The sequence below is a fragment of the Actinia tenebrosa genome, unplaced genomic scaffold (genome assembly GCF_029948245.1).
Source record: "Actinia tenebrosa isolate PJP-AT-01 unplaced genomic scaffold, QUT_ActTen_1.0 PGA_scaffold5__44_contigs__length_20552954, whole genome shotgun sequence".
NCBI classification, from domain to species: Eukaryota; Metazoa; Cnidaria; class Anthozoa; order Actiniaria; family Actiniidae; genus Actinia; species Actinia tenebrosa.
The window spans coordinates 10,806,128-10,820,276 of record NW_028292582.1 but is presented as its reverse complement, the minus strand read 5'-3'; the positions used below and the strand labels follow the sequence as shown (position 1 = coordinate 10,820,276).

The 14,149-nt window shown below is 37.4% G+C and overlaps 2 protein-coding genes across 2 annotated transcripts; one reads left to right on the top strand and one right to left on the bottom strand.

The window, feature by feature from the left end:
• Nucleotides 1-248: 248 nt before the first annotated feature.
• Nucleotides 249-7,559, top strand: LOC116302309 (uncharacterized). Its single transcript, XM_031711589.2, has 10 exons — nucleotides 249-387; nucleotides 519-665; nucleotides 1,274-1,375; nucleotides 1,667-1,792; nucleotides 2,258-2,391; nucleotides 3,005-4,568; nucleotides 5,365-5,481; nucleotides 6,074-6,115; nucleotides 6,619-6,678; nucleotides 7,404-7,559. Exons 1-10 carry the CDS (start codon nucleotides 274-276, stop codon nucleotides 7,557-7,559), a joined length of 2,562 nt encoding a protein of 853 aa, XP_031567449.2. The 5' UTR covers nucleotides 249-273.
• Nucleotides 7,560-8,136: 577 nt separating this feature from the next.
• Nucleotides 8,137-13,143, bottom strand: LOC116302310 (polyadenylate-binding protein 1-like). Its single transcript, XM_031711590.2, has 6 exons — nucleotides 12,221-13,143; nucleotides 11,471-11,717; nucleotides 10,932-11,160; nucleotides 9,805-10,075; nucleotides 9,020-9,262; nucleotides 8,137-8,291 (listed from the first exon to the last, which is right to left on the bottom strand). The coding sequence occupies exons 1-6, from the start codon at nucleotides 13,020-13,022 to the stop codon at nucleotides 8,137-8,139; spliced, it is 1,947 nt and encodes a 648-aa protein (XP_031567450.2). The 5' UTR covers nucleotides 13,023-13,143.
• Between the last annotated feature and the right edge of the window lie 1,006 nt (nucleotides 13,144-14,149).

Genomic DNA, 14,149 nt, shown 5'->3' with positions numbered 1-14,149 from the left:
ATACCTTGCGCGTGGAGATGCTTCCCAGAATGCTGTTCAGACATCGCGCACGCACACAGGGAGCCCGAAATATCTAAACAAAAACGCTGCTAAATTATATCATTGTGATTTTAAATCTATATAAAAAGAAAAATAAAATCCTAATTAGAAAGCGTAAGTATCATAAGGCAATTTATTTGAAATTTATGGGATTTTAAAAACTTTTGTTTCTTAATAGCATTTTGTTATAGGGTTTGGGTTACCTGTGGTAAATTTTGAAGAGGGAATTTCAAAATGGCGGCATACAGTGAGGAGCAGTGCTTGAAATGGTTGAAAGAAAAATGTTATGTAAACGTAAGGAAAGAATGGCTGGACGCTTGTATTGAGTTCTTGAAGCAGGAACATAGGGTATGGCTCATTCTTGGGTTATTGATTTATTTTGATGTTTTAAAAAAGGTCTCCGTTTCAGGTGGGGGGAAGTGGGACAGACGGTCGTTTGTATGGGCGATTCTCACAGAATTCTCTCGTTGGTATTCTAGGGAGGATTTTCTTCTCAAACTCAGCTGAATAACCTGGTATATGAGCAGCTGCTCATGGCTGATTTTCAAGAGATAAGTCTTGGAACTCTTCCAACTCTGGGCACAGGAAAAAATGCTTCAACTTTACAAGGAAAGCACACACTTCAGGTAAGCTTGCAGCCAACTAGACTTGAATGAAACAAGTTGTTAAAATAACTATTTTAGCGCTATTTTAATTGGCATTCTGTTTTTGACACACCATCTTGGAAATATGTCCCCTAAGACAGTTCCACAATACAAATGCCAGGGCTAATAATAGTTAATGCTATATATGCATGCTAGGGTGAGGCAAGATGTATTAGCAACCATGTTAGATGACCAGGAAAAATCAGTCGTCTTTCATGAGGAGCAATTCAATTCCTCTGGGAAATGAGATTCATGTTGTCATCCAACATGGCTGCCAGCATGAGATAACAAAAAACTTCATGAAAAGTTATGTGAAGTATTATGATTTGATAATATATAATCCCGTTAAAACTCATCATAGTGATAACTTTGGGTTGAGTACCAGAGTGTGAGGAGTGGTCTCACCTAACCAGCGCTAGTTGGGAGAAGTGACCATGGCAATTGTGCCACAGTCCACTGTCCATCTAGCACCAGTCACACCTAAAGATGTTACCTACAATATGGAGCAAGATACCTCCAACATGGAGAAGAGTTTTATCAACCCACATAATTTACCCCCCAATAAGAAAGCACTGAAATATACTTTGCAGATAAATTCCTTAATGGATGTTGGCCAGTCTGCCTATTCTCAGATACAGAAAGTAAAAGGCCAAGATGATCTGGAAAACCAAAAAGAGAACACAAGCAACAATGTAAGAATAAAAGTCTACATGCCTATATATTTATACATTGTACTATTCATGGCACCTCATTAGAATACATTTATAAGAAATCACTTGCTGGTCATTTTAGCCACTAGCATTAAGCCAAAAACAAGGTGTTGCTGAGCTAAAACTAATTTGATCCCCTCCCCTAAATAAAAAGAGATATCATGGCTATGCCCCCCCCCCCCCCCTCAGTCCATACTGTCACAAGTCAGCCACATACTATAACTGGTTCTGTGGTAGTTGTTAATTCCAATTGTTGGGTGCTTTGACTCTTAGTGGGAGCCAAAGATCAAGCCTAGTCGTATGTTGTTCCTTCACATGACTGACGGGTCTAAGAGTATCCAGGCAATGGAATATCAATCAATTCCCTGTTTAAACCAGTCTACAGCACCTGGAACAAAGGTAGGTATAATCTTTGATTTCTTCTTTTAAATATATACTAGCATGGCTATGTATTATCACCTATTATCATCATCATTATCAATGTCATCATCATATTCATCATTACCATCATTACATCATATCACCACTACCATCACCAATACCACCGACCATCATCAGTCTAGTTATCATCAACAACATCATCCCCAATAGGTATTATTATCATCATCATCATCATCATCATCAGTTATCATCACCACTAGTTATCACCACCAACACCATGATTACCACTAGTTCTCATCATCATCATCAGTAGTTCTCATCATCATCATCAGTAGTTATCATTATCATCATCAGTAGTTATCATCATCATCAGTAGTTATCATTATCATCAGTAGTTATCATCATCATCATCAGTAGTTATCATCGACATCAGTATTCAACATCAACATCATAAAATCTTGCTATTCTCTACTTCCCCTTCAGGTGCAGATCCAGGGGCCTGTTTCATGTCGGCTTGGGGTATTATTACTGGCATCAAAAAATGTTCACATCCTTGGAGGTTCAGTGGAGGAACTAATGGAGACAAACCCAATGTGGAAAGTTTTGCATAATGCCATGTAAGGAGTGTGCTTAATTATATCTTTAATTATCAAATCTAGCTTCCATGTAACATTATTAGGAACCGTCATCTTGGGTGATCAATGTCAGGACATAGTGAATGATAATGATAATGATGATGATAATAACGATAATAATAACGATAATAATGGCCAACATGGCCAACTCACAGATTGAATAAACTTTTCCAGAATTTGCTCGGATGACCACGAAACAATGGTTTGAAGTTGAGACTAAACTTGATTCAATTATTCATCAAGTTCAACCTCAACTTGACCATTGTTTCCTGGTCAGTGAAGCACAGGTCTATTGGAAGTTAAGCTTCTTAGCTAGGTTTAGCATACGGAGGTAAATCAGAGAAACCAAAGAAAGACCCTCGAATCAAGGGAGAGACCAAACTAACTTAACTCAAATATAAGTTCCCAGACGTTAGAGGCAAATGTATTACTGCTAAACTAAAGCGCATTGTGTGTGAAATGCACTATATAAGATCCCATTATTTATTTAAACTGTACCATTGATACCCTAACTGTCAAACTTCAGGTATTGATTAAGTCTGATTTACAATCATTAATAGCAGATATTTTTGATAATACTCTGTGTTTGTTTTAGTGGCCAAGCTGCTCCTGAGCTGCCAACGTGTTCTAGTAATATCAAAGAAGAGACTGACGACCGAGAAAACACTCAGTCCTTCTTGCATACAGATGTCAATGGTAATAACATGCGTGGCCAAAGCCAGTTCAGATCCAACAATAATGCATACCAGCAGCCCTATGTATCTAAAAGTGGGTCTATGCTACGATCTGGAGACAAAAGAAGATCTTCCAACTCAGGTCAAAGAGAAAAGATTAATCACTCATCAAGAGGAAAATTAACTGGTGTGCGAAATAATTCCAACAAAAGACCTTTCTCGTCATGCAGTAACAGAGGGATGAGAAACGGTAATAACAATGATGTTGAAGATATGTTTGATGGTGACGATCTCTTTGATGATAATGGAGATGAGAATTTTGATCTTGATCTGATTGAGCAGATTGAAAAAGAAGTCATAGAAAACAATGCCTTCAATGACAATTTTGATGAGAATTTTGATCTTGATCAGATTGACCAGATTGAACAAGAAGTCATAGACAATGTCTTCGATGACAATATTGATGAGAATTTCGATCTTGATCAGATCGACCAAATTGAACAGGAAGTCATACAAAACAATGACCACAAGTCTAACAGTAAACCTGATCAAAGAATTAATTCTTCTCACACAAAGAATGAATTTTTGGAGGAGGATTTTATGGACAATGATTTTGATCTTGATGATTTTGATCTGGATCAGTCAAGAGTTGCTTTTTCTAAGATAGATTCTGGACATAAGAAGTCTAGAGAGGCTGTCAAAACTGAGAATATTGAAAAACGAAGTACAACTGAGAAAAACTGTCTGCCGATGGCCAAAAAATTGAAAACAGCAATGAGTAGACCTGAGACAAAGAAAATTACTTCTACGGCTTGTGGTTTTACTGAGAGAAGAAATGATGCAACAGAACGTAGTGGAAGGAGTGTTATAAAGGATGAAATAGATTTTCTTAATGAATCTGAGAAGACAACAGCTCAATCAAACAAATCAACTGGAAAATTTGGGCTAAAAAAACTGAATACAAATTTTCATCAATCAACTATAAATTTTGAAAACAAAAAATTGTCGTCAAGTGGAATCAAGAAAAAAGAAAGAAATAGTGAAGTTGTGGACCTTGTCGGCCCAAAGAGTACGAGTTCGTTATCAATAAAGGTTAAAACTGAAAGGAGGGATGAAATGTTAATTGATAATGACAGCTTTGCATTTGATGATGCTGCCAATAGAGAGAGTACATCTTCTATGGAGTGTGAAATAAGAAGTGAAATGGGAAATAATATGGGAAAAAAACCTATTGGAAAATTTGGGATGAAAAAGTCAACCCAATTTCCACATCAAAATACAATACAATTCAACGTACTGCAACCTTCATCCTACACATTTGTGAAGAAGGAACGCATTGAAGTTGTTGACCTGGTTGAGGAGGAAGACAAAGATATTCCAGTGGCAGAAACCAGTGAAGAACCAGAGACTTTACTGCCATTTACCTACCTGTCACAGGTTCTTAAAGATCAGCCATTTTTTGAAGAAAGGACCTTTAGAATTAAGGTACATGATGGAGGATTTTTATTTATATAGTCGTGAAGAAAGAAATTGTCCCCTGGTTTTCTTTTCCTTGAAGGGTACGACTTAAAAGCTAGTGGCTAACAAATCTGTCATTATAAAATAACTGTTCTAATTCTCTTTTTCTGATTGGTTGGGAGCACGTGCTTCATCAAAGTACACAGCACACACACCCACAGCTTCCAATTTCCTCATTCCTGCAAATTGTATTTCATAAAAGAAATAAAAAAACTTGCTTGCTGTGCCATGTGGAGTAATAAAGCACTTGGGGATTGGCAGAACATTTGAGAAGTGTCGAAGTGCTACTCCTAACACTTCTCTCCTGTTCTGCCAACCCCAGCATGTTTTATGACTGCACGCATGCATGTTTTCTATTTCTTCATTACATGATAGAATTGGAGTATGAAAGTTGATTTTTAGGGGGAGAAAAATCAAAGAATCCATAGAAAATGACGCCTATAAACACCTTGGTCATGGGTTTGATCCCTGGATTCACTGCCATAGTAAAGGAGCATGGTAAAAGGTCATCCCAGTAAATTTTGCATGTCATTTTATTATTCATTTGACAGTGCATCCTTATTTTCGCCTGGCAAACCTGAAATTTGTCCTGTCATTTGGCCAGTGGCAGGCCACCAAGGGATCAAACCCATGACCAAGGCGTTTATAGGCGTCATGTTTGCACTTATACCTCGCCCACCAACTCATTCGCTAGATTTGGAGTCTATCATCTTAAATATAAATAAGGTTTGACTGTGGGTTCTTGATACTGTATGTCTTGCAGGGATATATCTCCACGTTAGTTTCTCACAGTCAAGTGTCTGATGTAAGTCAGAGATGGAAGGTGATTGTTAAAGTCAATGATGGATCAGCGAGTATTGATGCGGCATTAGGAGAGGAGGTAATGAATGGATCTTAGTAAAAAAATTTATCATTACGATGGTAACTATCATCATAATCTCCACCATCATCATCATTATCATAACAATCACCACCATCAGCTATCATCACCAGCATCTTTATCACATTACAATTAGCCACCATCATCTCATTATCATCTTTTATCATCATCACCAACATCATCACCATCATCATCATCAACCATCATCATTAACACCATCATCAACACCATCATCATCATCACCATCATCAACACCATCAACCATCATCACCATCATCAACACCATCAACCATCATCACCATCATCATCACCACCATCATCACCACCACCATCATCATCAACCATCATCATCATCACCATCATCATCACTATCATCATCATCACCATCAACATCAACATCATCACCATCAACCATCACCACCATCACCACCACCATCATCATCACCATCATCATCATCATCACCATCAACATCATCACCATCAACCATCACCACCATCACCACCACCATCATCATCATCATCATCATCATCATCATCACCATCATCATCACTGTTTCTGAAAACTCAAAGTAAACATTTCTCATTTAAACAGGTGTTGACAGAGCTACTCGGCACTCCATTAGAATCATTTCAGGTGAGTTATTTCATGTACAGCCTGCATCAAAGAGCCCTAATGCCAAGTCTTCATTTGTGAAAAACTGTTTATTTTTTTTATTTATGATAATTAAGTTTCATTCATAAAATAATCAATTTTACATAAATTTCTACAAAACTATCAGTATAAAACTTCCTATAAAACTATAAAATGATATAAAGAAATGTTCCCAAATTTTTCCTTTTCTTTATGCAAAAAATATATTCTTAATAAAAATCTTAATTTTTGGAGTGAACTCACATAATTTATTATAAGATTATGATACCATGTGGCCGGCATTATTTATATATATTATATATGACTTATTTTACATACAGCTGTCAATAGACCGCAGAAAACGCCTCTGGGCAGTTATTCCCAGTGGGCAGAGGTTATTTTTTCCCTTTCTTTCCACAAGTCAGGAGGGCAGAAAAGGCCGCTACCAGACAAGCACTACTTAATTCTGACTTAACATGATTAATTCTGGGCTGCTTCTTCCTTAGTATACCATGATTGAAGCAAAAAAGAATCGTGATCCAATCAAATGCCAAGCTCTACAACAGGTATGTTATTTACAAAGCTATTTTAAAAAAGGTTGGTGATGGTTGCTTGTTGCATACCAAGCTTGAAATGTATTATATTCATATGTAAATGATGTCAGCACACAAGAAATTATGCCAGAAAAACATGCAGACAAAGTTTAGGACAATTTTCATATTGTTGTGACCTTTCACTGATTTCGAATTGCCCTATTTCACTATGACATCACATCAAAACAATGCATTGTTTAAATGCAAAGGATCATGGTCGTCAGAAGGGGTCAAATCAACGCAAATTCACAGAAAATTGTTCTAAAACCCGTATCAATCAACGAAGAGAAGTAGAATAGCCAGCAAACCCTCAGAATATTTTTTAGTACATATTAACACATTATATCTGAAAACCAGGCCATTTTAGATTAAACTGTTTTGCTAGGAGCAAATTTTGATGAATTTTCTATTGGATTTGACAATTCTATCCCCCACATAAACAAGCAGTGACTTCTTAGTAAAATAGGGCAATTTACATCATCCAAAGTGCAATTCAGGCTTGGTATGCAACGACTTGGGGCATTCTCCCCGACCCTTCACATGAGCCTCCACTAAAAACTACGTTCCAGGTAGTAGTAAAGAATTCTACCCCAGGCACAAATCAGCATGCATAGGGTGTTGGGACACTGTTAGCTAGTAGTATAATTATAAACCCACAAACGTCCTACTAACACTGATGATCATTTTTATAATTTCAGCAAACAGTTCAATTCCAAAAGAAACTTAGTCAGATCTCTTGTCTTATGGATGTACACTTCTCTCCATCTGAATCCAATCCTCTAATTATACGTCTAACTGAGGCATCACGGGATGACATACTGGGTCTTATTTCACGGCTCGCTGGGTGTAGATAAGTAGCAACAATATGATACTTAATTCTGGTATTTTTTGTGAGTCATTAATATGATGAAAACTGTTGTTAGTTAATGTACAGCATCTTGGTAAAACATAAACAATTAAAAGCTGATTTTGTTTAGAAAATAAGGCTTAATATTTTCGTCAGCTTACTCCTTGTCTCTTTTTTCTTCTGCTCTTTTTCACCCTCTTCCTTCTCCGAGCTGATTAGGGAATCAAGGGTGCACTCACCTCTGGGATCTCAGGTTTGATTCCCAGACTCAATATCACATCTTGTAAGAGTTTGTTAGGTCTCTCCCTTGATTCAAGGATTATTTTTCAGGGTTCTGCACTTTTCCTCCATCTACAAAACCTTACACACTAGGTTAACACACATTAGCTATTAGGTGTACCCTGACTTTGATCAGTACAGAGGCTGTTTTGAAGGGTAGCAATAACATTTGTAGGTTTGAAGGAGCCTCCATCCTTGGAGACTCACCACTTCCTAAACTAAAAACTCTGTATTTTTAATTCAGGCATTTAAGATTTTCCTATAGCTGATTTGTTTACAAAACTTTAAGTCGAAGCTTCCTTTGCTCACTGGTTTCCAGAAAACTCCACCTTTAGTTGTGCCTGTCGTTCCTCTTTTGATTGTAGTACCACTACAGACAGCTGCTTTGTCAACAATATGTTCTTGTTCATTTCTGCAGCTGCGATTGCAGCTTCCTCAGGAGTAGTAAATGTTACAAAACCTATTGAAAAATTATTTTAAAAATTCAGTTAAAAAAAGTCAAAGTTCAGTAAATCCTTTAATTTATATTGATACCTAGTTACCCAGTTACCCAGTTACCCAGACAAATAAACTGTCCTTTTTTTCACAAGGGTAGTACTTAATAGCCAGTGGCTAACAAACCTGTGGCCCTCGTATCGTGATTGAATTAGAATTTAGGAGTTGATTTTTGTGAGGGAGCAAAACCGGAGAACCTGGAAAACACTCGAAGCACAGGAGAGAATCAACGAACAACTCTACTCACATACAAAACCGAACCCAGCAGGACTCAAACTTGGGTCACATTGATGAGAGGTGAGCACTCTCATCGCTGTGCAACCCAAGCTTCCCAAATAGCTATAATTTAAGATGTCTATATTCGTACATGGAAGGTCATGGGTTCGATTCCTAATGAAGTTTTCTGTCTCTGCACATATTTCCTTCATTTTTCATTATTTCAGCCAAATTTTCAAAGGTCGGAGTTTATTACTCCAGCTGATTTCATTTCTTTTTGCCGATCAATACCACAGTTGCAATAGGTAAATTTACCTTAGCCTCTACCAATTTTATAATATTTGAATGACAGCAATCTTTTGCCTGTTTTGCTTGTGATTTTGTATCGAGCAGTGCATACATTTAGTTAGTTTTAATGTTAGATGGTCATTTTGACGTTTGATTTACACAACTCAGGACAAGCCTTTATGTCATTACCTTTTATTGAATTATCATGGTTCCTCATAATCTTTACTTCATTCACATCTCCAAAAGCTGAGAACTCTTTCCTAAGGAAAGCCCCATCTATTGAGTCTTCCAAGTTCTTGATCAATAGATGTTTGCCTTTTGTCTTCCCCACATACAAAACTACCAGGTTTCTAGAGACCAGCCATTTGCCATTCATCATAGCGGCTGCAAATATGGCATCTTCTTCTGATGTGAAGTACAAAAAACCACAACCTTGAAGAGAAACTTAGATGCTAGTAAATTCCTCGATACTTCAGTTACTCTCACAGGGTTTGTGCTGAGGTAACCACTTAAAATTCAAGGATATTCAAGGAGTAATCAAGGACCCAAAATGAATTTTCAAGGAGTATGTTCAGCTAACTATGCCAAGGTTTTACACGGTGGTTGCACATGGTCTATTTCTATGACTAGATCTATTTCAGAACCATGCAAGCAGTTTTCAAGGAGTTTTGCTAAAATCGTAAAATTCAAGAGCTTTTCAAGTGCCCTTGAAAAAGTTAATTAAATTCAAGGAGTTTTCAAGGAGTTCAAGGAGTAGCACAAACCCTGCTCTCGGTAAACAATGTCATGATGATAATGATGATGATAATTTTTAATAAAAGCACATCATGCATCATCACCATCATTGTTGCAGACCATTATCATTATTATCACCAACAACATCATCATCATGGCATCATCATTGCAGTACCTTCACCATCATCATCCCATTCATCATTTCATCAGCAGCATCATTAACATTATGATCATCATACCTCTTGACCTTCCATTTGCATTCCTGATGATTTTAACACCATGGACTGCTCCATAAGCGGAAAACTCCTCTGTCAGGATTTCTTCGTTAACAACGGCATCCATGTTAGAAACATACACTGTAGAAATAGATGGTCTTGGGAGTGCAGATTTTCTTGCCTTCTTTTTTCTAGTATCTGACAGAGCATCAGCTAATATTTTTTCTTTCTTTTTTACTTGTCTTGCTATACAAATTTTGTCATCGATAAGTTTCCCATTCAGAAATTCAATGGCCTAGAAAGTAAATTTCATATTTTGCCATAAATCCAGAATATTCTAAGGCTGCGTTCATAATGTATGGCAGGTGGGGGGCAGGTGAAAATTTGAAATGTCCAGAATAATTCTTAACACCCCCCCCCCCCCCTAAAGTCATGCAAAAAATACAGTCCCCCTAAGCAAGGCTTGTAGCTTCTTCCAAAAATCGTGCATCCCCCCCCCCCATTTTTATGATAAAAATTTGCCCATCCCCCCTTTTTCCTACCAAAATTTTCCCTATCCCCCCTCAATTTCACCTGCCCCCTCCCCTTCCCCTCTGCCATACGTTATGAACGCAGTCTAATCAATGAAAGAGTCAAAAAAGGAGTCAAAAAAAGGAGTCAAAAAAGGAGTCAAAAAAGGAGTCAAAAAAGGAGTCAAAAAAGGAGTCAAAAAAGTAACATGTTTAGACAGTGTCTACTTCACAATTTACTTCCCATATACCAGCTTTTATGTTGTGTGTAAACAAGTGTGACTTTGACAGTCAAAACAGCTCAAGCTTAGCCTCCTGGGCCCCATTAATGGTCTCATTATTCAAATATTTGAATTTATTATTCTTTCCAAGAACAAGAAGACTCAGGATTTGAGATAATAATCAATTGAAAACTGAATTCTGATTGGATTATGGTGTTCCTTATATGGAATAATCCAATCACAATTAGAGTTTTAAATTGCTTATTATTTTTAATTCTTGAGTCTTCGTAAGCTCTGAAAGAATAAGAATTTCGATATTCAAATAATGAAACCATTAATGTCACCTGGGTGGGGGGGGGGGGGGGGTAAGCTTAAGCCATTTTCACTGTTACATATATTATAATTAACTCCAAAGATCTACCTGTGAAGCATCTTTGTTACTCCAAAAGCCAACAAATCCAAGACTGGATTTACCATCACCATCAGTCAACAATTCGATGCTCAAAATCTTGTCATTACTACCACATAAACTTCTCAAGTGTCCCTCTGTAAGATCATCTCCAGGATAATATACGTAGACATAGTTTGTGTTGAGATTTTTTGATAATTTACTCTGATACTTATCATTCGATATGCATCTTCCAACAGATCTGAAATTGATGTAAAAAGATTTATACATGGGCAGGGAAGTATGGTTATCTGTGCAAATAATCATCTGTCAACAATGTGATGCAAGTTTGATACCCGAACTTGGTGTTGCTTCAATGCTGTTCTCTCCAGTGCTTCAAGGGTTTTCTCCATTTTTTTTGGTCTTTTTGGTTACATTGAGTAGATACCAAAACACTTCCTTCCTGACATAAACTACCAGTTCCTCTCCCCTCCCCTACTTGAGGATACAAAATTTCATGACCCCACCCCTCCCCTCAGCTGTACATTTTTGCTCATTTTTTTCTAACTTACAGTTTCATGTCATCCATTAAGACACCGTCCATCTTCTTTATGCTTGTGGTGACACTTTTTTCTTGTTCAAAATGCACCATACCACTCCCTAGTGGTTCCCCGCTGTCGTTGACAGCTATTTCACAACAGTGAACCTTCCCGAAAGGAGAAAACAAACCACACAGAGACTTAACATCTACAAGCTTTGTGAGGTTCTGGAGAAATATCTTCGTACTTGACTTGCAGTGTTGCCCTCTCTGCAATACTTCTGTTACAATAAAGAAGACATGTTTATGACTATTTTGACTTGAAAATCAGGTTCCTGTTTTCTTAGTAACATGTAAAACTGGGGGGGGGGGGGGGGGGGGGAATTGTACAATCATACAAAATCATTTTTTCTATTTTTCAAATAAAATTATTCCAGATTTTTCATTGATTGGATAGTACTATATTAATTAGCACTTGATTAATAGAGTACAAACACTAAAAGTGTGCAACACTTTGCGCTATTTAGTAGTAAATAGTGCTAATTAAACAATAGAAAACAATAGGATTAGCATAATTTAGCAGTATTTAGTGGTATTTATGTTACACACTTATAGTGTTTGTACTCTACCTTTTTCATAATTTCAAAATGTTTATCAAGTTTCGTATCACAAAAGCGGAAATTCCAGCAATGAAATGGCTTTTACAAGAGCCGACGAAGGAAACCATTTCAGAACTTACAGCAACTTTAATTCTTGGAAAAGTTTATTACAATATGAATATTACCTTGGCGGGAATGATCTACAATGGTCCCAACAAGTATCTCACAATCTGCTAATTCTGCTTTTTCAAACTTCAAATCTTTGAACTCAAATATCTCTCTTACAAGCTCATCTAGATGACCTTCTTCAAATCCCAAGGAAAGATTTTCAAGGTCTTCGGATAATTTGTCCTTCGATTCAGCAATTTTTAGGCTGTCAGAACTGGCTAGATATTCTTCAACATACGCTATTTTATCTGCGACAATTTCATTTCGATCAGAAAAGCTCCTTTGCATTTTCTCGAGCTGTGCGTGGCAAGCATTGGTCTTTTCAAGCAATATCTGTTGTATTTTCTCATGTAGCTTTTTTTCGTGGATTCGTAGAAGATCAATTAGTTCTATAGTAGTTTTGGATACTTGTTCTCGTAGCTTTAAACCATGAGACGTCAGTCCTTCTTCTATTAACCGAGAGAGGACATCAAAATTCTCAAGCGTTTCTTTTCTTTGCGTATCGATTCTTACTTTATGTTTCGATAGAGATTCATTCAGCCATTTGCTTTCCTTTCTTCCTGGAATACCATCCACAAGGGATTTCAATAAGTAGTTAGTTGGAAAATCACCACTTTGAGGGATTAGAGATTCCACTCTGCATTCGGGACAGACTATCCTTCCGGTTCCTCTATCAAGTCGTTGTATACAAGCTTTACAGATGTTATGAGCACAGTTAGGAAGAGACTTAGGCTCTTCAAAATAGTCTAAACAAATTGGGCAGCTCAGATGAGCTTCGTCCAGAACAAACTGATGAGAAATCGGCCTATAGCTGGCCATCTTTGATGCAGCTACAACATCGATATATATATAAAGAAGGATCGGTCTGTCAATGTCGTAAACTAAATACTATCTTCTATTCTTACTGATCTCCATCTTTCACCCCGGCCCTCCCCGCTAGTTTCACATTTAGTATTCACCACAGGTAACCCAGTCAGTCTGATATTGTGCAATGCTGCGAGAATTCATTATAATGTTATTAGACCAGGAGTTTTATCTATTAGTCCAGGCAGTGTGGCAGGACACGTACCACCAGGACACAGTAAAGGGGTTTTATCTATTAGTCCAGGCAGTGTGGCAGGACAAGTACCACCAGACACAGTAAAGGGGTTTCATCTATTAGTCCAGGCAATGTGACAGGACACGTACCACCAGACACAGTAAAGGGGTTTAATCTATTAGTCCAGGCAGTGTGGCAGGACACGTACCACCAGACACAGTAAAGGGGTTTAATCTATTAGTCCAGGCAGTGTGGCAGGACAAGTACCACCAGACACAGTAAAAAGTGATTTGGACATATCTGCAAGCACTGAATAAATGTCGCAAGTATACAACAACAAATCAGTAGTAAAGTGACAATTCTGGTGTGTTCGTATAAAATGTTTATTTTAAGCTAGCGTCTAGCGTTTGAATTATGTTTATAAAAGTGCCTTGGAATGGAATTCCCAGTTTGACGCAATTTCGTGTCGCAAAATTTAATCTATACACAACGAGGACTTTGATATTGCTAAGCTCACAGCACAGCACGCTGACTTGAAACACAATAAAAAAACTTGCCTGGAGCCTGTTTTAAGAGTTGCGTGATCTTTGACCGTGAGACGGTCACTCCGATATTTAAAGTAATGCGAAAAATAAAGAGCTAACTCTGAATTCTTGGACTTTGATATTGCTAAGCTCACACCACGTTGACTTGAAACACAATAAAAAAAACTTGCCTGGAGCCTGTTTTAATTTTGCGTGATCTTTGACCGTGAGACGGTCACTCCAAGATTTAAAGTAAAGCGAAAAATAAAGAGCTAACTCTGAATTCTAGCGAAAACTAAACATATGACTAAGAAAATAACATGATTTCATGACTGAACTAATTAAAGAGATACAAAACAAAACAAACTAATAAAAATGCAGCG

Excerpts from the sequence above, each read along its gene's own strand:
- LOC116302309 (XM_031711589.2), top strand. The coding sequence starts at position 274 with ATGGCGGCATACAGTGAGGAGCAGTGCTTGAAATGGTTGAAAGAAAAA. Across the intron at positions 2,392-3,004 it reads AAAGTTTTGCATAATGCCAT|TGGCCAAGCTGCTCCTGAGC; the intron begins GTAAGGAGTGTG and ends TGTTTGTTTTAG. Across the intron at positions 6,116-6,618 it reads CTCCATTAGAATCATTTCAG|TATACCATGATTGAAGCAAA; the intron begins GTGAGTTATTTC and ends CTTCTTCCTTAG.
- LOC116302310 (XM_031711590.2), bottom strand. The coding sequence starts at position 13,022 with ATGGCCAGCTATAGGCCGATTTCTCATCAGTTTGTTCTGGACGAAGCT. Across the intron at positions 11,161-11,470 it reads TTAATGGATGACATGAAACT|ATCTGTTGGAAGATGCATAT; the intron begins GTAAGTTAGAAA and ends CATCAATTTCAG. Across the intron at positions 9,263-9,804 it reads TGCAAATGGAAGGTCAAGAG|GTTGTGGTTTTTTGTACTTC; the intron begins GTATGATGATCA and ends TTTCTCTTCAAG.